This window comes from Athene cunicularia (assembly GCF_003259725.1).
Source record: "Athene cunicularia isolate RWA chromosome Z unlocalized genomic scaffold, athCun1 chrZ_part2, whole genome shotgun sequence".
NCBI lineage: Eukaryota > Metazoa > Chordata > Aves > Strigiformes > Strigidae > Athene > Athene cunicularia.
The window spans coordinates 20588765-20597182 of NW_020799143.1; the positions used below are offsets into that span (position 1 = coordinate 20588765).

At 37.5% G+C, this 8418-nt stretch overlaps 1 protein-coding gene across 3 annotated transcripts in view; it reads right to left on the minus strand.

Annotated features, from left to right (window-relative positions):
* FOCAD (focadhesin) overlaps positions 1 to 8418 on the minus strand; it is a 138552-nt gene that overhangs the window by 58221 nt on the left and 71913 nt on the right. For all 3 annotated transcript variants that reach the window (XM_026866246.1, XM_026866245.1, XM_026866244.1), the window contains exons 16-19: positions 6708 to 6842; positions 6269 to 6319; positions 5529 to 5612; positions 3909 to 4047 (exon numbers count right to left, since the gene is read on the minus strand). In XM_026866246.1, the coding sequence (XP_026722047.1) occupies positions 3909 to 4047; positions 5529 to 5612; positions 6269 to 6319; positions 6708 to 6842 (409 nt within the window). The remainder of the gene's footprint in view (positions 1 to 3908; positions 4048 to 5528; positions 5613 to 6268; positions 6320 to 6707; positions 6843 to 8418) is intronic.

An 8418-nucleotide genomic window follows, 5' to 3' on the forward strand; every position in this document is an offset into this window, starting at 1 on the left:
ATTTAAAAGAAGCACAATGCAAAGAGGGTAGATGGATAGAGAGCATGTATATGCAAATGGTGGATACAGCCAGGGAAGTATTACCTTTATTTCTGTTACCATAGCAATATAAATTGTTTATTAAGTTCTGTGCTCTCAAGCTATGCATTTTATAGTCTAACCAGGTTTAACATTATGTAGAATTAATATAAAGTTATTACTCATTTGTGAAGTCAGTCTGAAGCAGCCTTTACAGGCACACATTAGAAAAAAGTGTTGTGTTTCTGTATGTACCATATATGTACATATAAATGACTGCACGGTTTTTGTTATCACATCACAACTGATAGCCAACATTGTACCAGCACCTTGCAAACCTGTTATGTTTACAAGTCCATTAGTGCTTTCATTATACAACTGAGTTTTAAGGCTATTCAAAACAGCTGTTTCACACTAGTCTTGAAACTTTGGCATACAACTTCCCAAATCACATGCAGTCCCACTTTGATTAGGAACTAGAGGGACAAAGGAGACAAAATGGCTCTCACTCCTTTCTGAGTCCAAGAAATACCTATGGCAGCTTGGAATAAAACAGTTTTATACTGGAACTTCCTCACATTTCCTATTTGCAGCAAGTTCTCATGATTTTCAGCAATGCTCTTTCTAGTGCACTAGTGCTAATGCACTTTATAGGGCAATAGCAGTCTAAATTTGACAGGGTTTTGTACCACGGCATGGAGGGTACTTACATCTGGGGATTTTTTTCATCCACCTGTAATGCCAATGTGCTTTATACAAAAACCTCAGAATGCAGGTAGCAATTTTCACTACCGTGATTCACACCGAAACTATGAATCTCTGTCCCTAATCCTCCACACCACATACTATTTCCAACAAAAGTGAATACATTGACATGAAAACACTATCCTCTTACCTGCTCTAGACTTTCATAAGAGCTTTTTTTGTTTAGTGTGGCTACAGCAATAAAGAAACATTTTCTGAAAGAGGACAGCTCTTTCTCTGCTGGTAACCATCCACACTGACAGAGATGCCCTAGCACATGTAGTACCAGTGCTGTCATATTATTGCACTTGCTAGTTATGCCAAAGGATTTAACACTCATGAGACATCAAAAAGCAACCCTTCAGTCAAGAGATACAACCCAAGGATCTAGGCTGCCAGATATAACTTAAACTACAGAATCTGGATACATTTAATGAAACACCTAGATGTGCAGCAAACACTAGAATATCATATTTTAATGATTGGAATCAGTCTGATGGAAAAAAGAGGTAACTAGCATCACAGGAACAAAATTCTTAGCAGCCTTCCTGCAGAGATACACTTCTCAATGCTAATACTAAAAAATAAACTGCTGTCGTCTGAAGTTTATATGGGATCATTTTTATTTCTCTGACTACCAGGTATCAGACATCCAGAATTAAAAACTATTAAAAGAAAAAATAATAAGGCTGTCATACCCATTCTGATAACCTGTGGACTCCAATGGTTTGAAACAATATGGAAAATGAAATGACAAATCAGTTTTAAAGATATTTCAGAGGAAATGCTAAGAAAACTTCATTTTCCTATGCTTCACATAAGCAGACAGCTATGGTAAATCAGAATCGCAGCATATTCCAATAAACTGCCAGAGAAAGTCTACTTTTACTCTGTTTCCTAATTTCTCTTCAGCTCTGTTGCAGAAATGGGGCCTGTAGATTTGTTTGCAAGCTTTGACATTTTCCTCCCCCAGAGATGAAGAAGACACTTGGAAAAAAACCGCACAATTCAATTGTAATACAAGTGACAAGCTCTCCTTCTGGTTGGAACCCTTTAACTGCAGCTGCCATAGCATTTTCACCTCTTCAGCAAGAAGCATGCAGAAGCTGAGAAACCCTAAAGATTTTCCTCCTCCTGCAAGGATTAAAGAGGGGGGAGGGAAGGAAAAGAAGCAGCAATTCAGAGTTTAAGGAATCAGCCAGGAAAAGCAAGAAGGGAGATCACAAGCAGCAAGCTAAACCTCCCTCAGAAGTTTCAGTAGAGTTGGTGTGCACTAACAGGGACTCCGGGGGAAACTGAGAAACAGAGACTGTTCTTAAAAAGCATCTTGGTCCTTCTCCTTCTAAGCAGTAAGGAAGCAGAGAATTAATCTCAATAATGTATAACAGCAGGATTCCAGCAGATGATCTGACAGATTTAGCTGCAACAGAACAGAGATGTTGTGGCTCTTGACCTATCTTGGACATCTTCTCTTGAATACAGCTTCATACCCTTTCAGTGGAGCAATTAACTCACAACAACCACCCCTGCTGGTCACTAAAGCTTTTGCTCAGCTGTTCTGTATTCTGTGTTAACTAAGTGTTAGAAGATGAAGGTGCCTCTGAGGGAGAATCTATTCAGTTAATATTTGGGTTGGAAAGCTATTTGCATATACGTTTTTATACCAGTCTGTGGTAGCTGCATCTTTCCATTCAGTCTGTTCTCTCTAAACTCCATTTTGGGTTCCCATATTCCTGGTAGGTTGCCTAGATCAGCACCCGTTACACAGCTTGAGTTTTCTACCTAGGTGCTTCACTCTTTAGTTGAAGTAGGCTATGTCAGTCTTCCCCACAAAGCTGCCAGAACTTACTAGTTAGTGCATAAAGACTCTCTAGGTGAGGTTGCACATACTCTAGGTGCCAATGCATGGAGTACTTAACGAATAGATCTTTCTAGGAGCCCCCACGGGGGAGGAAATACTACAAAATACTACTACTATCTCATGGCAAAGTTTACAGATTGCAATCACACATGAAGATCCCAGGCATTCTACGAACAACGGTGAAATACCAATGTGTGTGTCCAGGCACTAAGGTCATAATGTTGTAACTGGAAGTGTATGACAGCATTTTAATGAGAGTAATCAAGTGAAAATTAAAAACCCCAAATACTAAAGGTGATTCAACTGCATAGGTGTCAAAAGAAATGCATCAACCAGAGACCACCTATTGTATCAACATGCACCATTAAAATTAAGCATTGATTAAGTAGATTTTGTATACAGCATTACAGAATCACAGAATCATCTAGGGTGGAAAAGACCTTGAAGATCATCTAGACTAACCATTAATCTAACAGTGACCGTTCCCAACTACACCAGATCCCTCAGTGCTTTGTCAATCCAACTCTTAAACATCTCCAGGGATGGGGACTCCACCACCTCCCTGGGCAGCCCATTCCAACGCCTAACAACCCATTCTGTAAGAAATCCTTCCTAATATCCAGTCTAACCCTTTCCTGGTGCAACTTGAGGCATTCCCTCTTGTCCTGTAACTTGTTACTTGGTTAAAGAGACTCATCCCCATCTCTCTGTAAAACCTCCTTTCAGGGAGCTGTAGAGGGGGATGAGGTCTCCCCTCAGCCTCCTCCAGACTAAACACCCCCAGTTCCCTCAGTTGCTCCTTGTAAGACCTGTCCATTGTTTTAATACCTGTGCATTGTTTTAATACTATTAATAGTCTGTTTATAAAACACTATGGGTTTGGGTGTGGGGTTTTTTCCAGAGCTGACTTTAAAACCATCTGCTCAGTCTCCTTATTGAAGCTGCATTGTGATGAAACAATGGGCACCTGAAGTAAATAATAAGCAACTGGCTTTTCATATAGGACGGACAAGAATTTTTACCTCATGTTCTAAGCTTTTTTACCACTATCAGAACTTCTGACTCAATGTCTTCCTAAAAATGAGTTGGGGGTTTTGTTCTCCTCTGAACTTTTACATTACATTTTTACCTGTAATTTGCTAAGATATTTTCTCAGGGGAGAAAAAAAAAAAAAAAAAAAAAGGTGCACTTTAACATGAAGCTGCATTAGAAGAAGGCCACACGTCTGTACAGGCATTGTGACTACAAATCTGCAAAGTAATGCCAAATACTGAAAATATTATACCTTCTAAAACAGAAACTGGTGTTAGAGACAACAGCTTGATATATGAAGAACCTGGAACAAAAAGATCCGCTGCTGTCTCCTCCTCTTCTTCATCTTCACTCATGTCTCCCTCCTCCTGTGAGCCAACTTCTGGCTGTGCCTGAAAGATAAAAAAAAGAAGTATCAGCACAAAAATTCTGAATCCTCATTATCTTTCATGATTCCAAGTGTCAGCCAAGTGTCAAAAATACCAATTAAATATGAAGAGTTCCCCATTACATGAATTTCACTCAATTTAATTAATTAGAAGCTGAAAGAATAAACACTTTTCTTCAACCTGAATGAAAGCCAAAACTTGTTGATAAAAATCATATGGGTATGTAAATCCATATCTGTAACAGTAAAATTAATTTTGACACTTACAGACAACGAATATGATTAAAACTTCATTTTCACTCCAATTCTTCTTCAATTAAACAATATTTTATATTGGCACTTTAATATACACAGAGCATTTCTGATATACATTATTTTTCTGTATTAGTTTTCAGGGTTTGAAAAACTTAACACTTCTTAAAAGGTTATCAGTAAAAACATATTTATTCATTTTCTAACAATTATAAAGTGTCAATAATACAGACCTATGTATTACTGTGAAAGATTTAGTATTGCAGCAGTGTTTAGAGATTCGCCTCATTCTATCTTGTACTCTTCTACGTGAAACACATTTTTCATTCGTAAGGTTTATGCTGAACTCTTCTCATTTATTTATATAAAACAAGTCCAGTTTTTTAATTTTGAAGTTGTTTATCCTGACCTTTTCATAATAGCCAGTTACAACATGCAAATGGAGCCAACCTTGTAATAATGCAATAAATAAAAACTTACAGAAGTATTTACTATGGCATAAAGTACTGATGGACTACTGATTATTGCCTCGTCTCTCTTACAAGGTTATTGTAAAAACAAAGCCACATAGATGACCTTGTATGTTCACCTCCTTGCACTCTTTCATTTTGTAAGGTTATGGAGTCAATTTATCAGATTGAAGTTTCAGAGTTTACCAACCCTCTACATGCTTAAAAGCTTTCCAATAAGTACCTTGATTCCTTTCTGGCTGTCTTTATCTAAACAAAAAAGCAAAATGTTATGCTGTAAAAATTCAGAACAGAAACAATGGTAAAGTTTTCAGCTTATATCAAAAACCAGTACCTACTTTTCAAACTGGCTTACCCATTTCAGGAACAAAAGCACTAAGCATGAGTGTTACTGCAGTGGATGAAGCAGTAATCACAAGAACTGCTTAGTGTCAAGACTCAATTGCAATATTAACAGAAGAGCATAAAATGTAAATCAGATGATCGAAAATAACATGCTGATGTAACCAATGAAAGAAGAACCATCTTCCGACTGCTTAGACCTCAGCCTCTGTTTGTGCCTTTCCCCTCTCTGAAGTTCTAGTTATGTTAGGCATACATAATACCATTCCATTTCACCAACAGGAGCTCATATTCCTTCTATGAGGCTCTGATGATTGTCTAGTAGAGATGGCACAACACTTTGTTTCCCTTGCGAAAGGATACAACCCATGTCAGATGGAAGTGTCAGATGTCTTTGCTATTAAACATATAGCATTGCTACCTGTTCAGGAAGATGAAGAATTTTATGTTCTTCAGAGTCAAATGACGAGAGTGATTTATAGGCTGAAATGGCTACAACAGCATCCTAGAAAATTAATGGGAAGAAAAAGAAAAATCACACATATGGTATGGCTACCTACTGGAAATGACATACAGAAAAAGCCTATCCACTAACCACTGAACACTGGAAAATACTTTAACATAATGATATTTTCCTGAGGTGCACTCTCAATTTATATATACAATTCAAACTAGCAAGACCAATTATCTGGGCTTGGCACCAAACATTCTGATCACTACACACCATTACTTCTGTGAAGGCAGTTTACTGTAGAAATATCCAAGCTATATATAAACTAAAATACTTCGGTTCCACCAACATGATGATGATGGTCCAACATTTCCGCCGCATTACAATACCCCATTGAAGAATTGAGTTAGTTATCATAGATGCAGCTTCGCCATGAATGCTTCACCATGTCAAGGGTGGAGTCTAACAGAGAAGTCAAACTAGCTTGTGTTACAATTCTTCTTGGGAGGGGCAGATGTTAGGACCATCAGTTACTGCTTTTCACATGCATTACACTGCTTCAAAAATGGTGTTAAACAGTTAAAGACAAGAAGAAAACACTATTGGAAAATGAGATTGCTGATACTGACAACCTTGTGTTGACTGAAAGGTATCAAACTCAATATCCAGTTGCTGACACCAGGAATTAACATTTTCAGTGGTATACCTACCTTGTTTTGTGTGTTGTTCCAAAGGAAGCTGATAACTTGAGCTCTGAATGTCTATAAAAACAAACCAAACAGGCATTCAGATTTTCTTTAACCAGATAAGCAGCTGAAATAGAGGCAGTTACCTGAAACAAACTGCTGCCACATCTTCAAGCCAGGAAAGTGGAATGGGCACAGGTTTGAACTGTGGATACATTCACATGTCCTCACATTCTGGGAGAGGGAAGTCTCTGATCAACCCTGCACTAAAATTTCTCATCTATCTCCCAGCATTCACTAATGCAAGCTAAAATTGTGAAACTGTGTGGAAATGTGCATTATGATTAACCTGAATTAGGCAGTGAGTTCAATTTAGAGATATTAAAAACAAGCAGGCACATTTAAATCTCATATATGAAGATACACTAAAAGAAGAGACTCATCTTAGCCTATGAGTACATACCTCATATTCATTTGTATTCACTGTCAATGAGGGAACCAGGGCAAACAATTCATTCAGTGCTTTTAAAATGAGAGGTCTTGAATCACAACTCAGCTTTGGTGACAGAGCGTTCCATGTAGAACGGATGCAAACAACCTGGAAGGAAAGTGGGAGACACCATTACTAACTGCAGTCCTAACTTTACATTTCTTTCCAGCATTTGCCTTCTTTCTTCCTACTTGGAAACACGAATTCATATAGGGTTCATAAAAGAAAAAAAAAAAAAAAGTATGTTAAAAATTCACTTGTATTAAGAGTCTCACAGTGTATTAATTGACATCATGCGATAATGCTGCACAACACTTCACCAGATAAAGCAGCTACCAGTAGGAATAAATAGGATGCTGTTAACAATACACATAAAGTTGTCAGTGTATCCTCATATGAAACTTCTGCTCTACTTCACCTACTCAAATTAGCTTAAAAACAAGCTGTGCCTGTGAGTTCCACAGGATGAAAGCAGAGGAAACTATGGAGGAAGCTAGGTTCCCTGGAAGCCCTTCAAAACAAAATTCCCTTAATCTTTAAACACAACCAAATCCAACCAAATTTTCAGAACAAAAGAACGTAAAACTTCAGGAATCCAGAAATCACTGGGAAAATGTCAAACTAATATAAACACTAGTAGCACAGCTTCATTAGCTGTACTCAGCAGGTCAGTTCTTACAATTTACAGTGAGAGAAATCACTTCAACAAAACAAAGACATAGAAGAATTAATTGTCAGGAAATCAAAGATTATAGTAACAGCATACTTTCAACTGTTAACTTACAAAAACTGTGAAACTGGTTTGAAAATCACAGAATTTATTTTTATTCTGTTAATAACTAATTTGAAGTCTTGCCATTTGCTTTCCAAGTCCTTAGAATGTAGTAACTTCAGCCTTTTAAATCTGCCTTTGCAGTTATACTAGAAACCAGAAAGTTACTGTTCACTAAATAGAAGATGAAATAACTCTCTGCAGTCCCAGCTAGTAGAGCCCCAAGAATAGAAGGAAAGGGGGGAGGGCAAAAAACGAACACAACAAAATATTGGCAGGTAAAATCAGGAGTATTTGCAGGCTTCCATGATACCACAAATCCAGTATAAACCACAGAAATCATGCTTTTTCTGTTTGGTTTTTTTTTTTGGTTTGGTTTGGTTTGGTTTGGTTTTGGTTTTTTTTCAGTTCAGGGGGCCAGTGTTTGGTTATAGCACAAATATACTCTAAAAATTAAAGTAACTTGTCATTGCACATAAACTTAAACACTCAGAGAACCCTGCAGTGTATGGTTATAAGGTTGGTATTTTTTCACAGATGAGAAATTACTGGGAAAAAAAACCACTAACAAAAATTTGAAATCCTCCAATAAAAAGCTAACACTTTGCATAGATAGAAGTCTGACCTGCTTTTTAATACCTATAGAAGATAGGGAAGGCTGAAGAATTAAGTTCAAAATCTAATAGTACTCGATACATGTCCCCCAGTGGTTAGGTGGCAAAAAGAGTATCAGGACAAAATTCTCATGGAAATCCAACACACACCATTACAGCATGGTAAAAAGCATTCATTAGTCAGTCAAGAGATCTGAATATTTAAAATATTATTTATGCCAGTAACAAAAATCTACATGCGATTCTGTCAGCTGTAAAGGGTGGGGGTGGGGGTGTGTGTGTGTGCTGTCTCTTATAC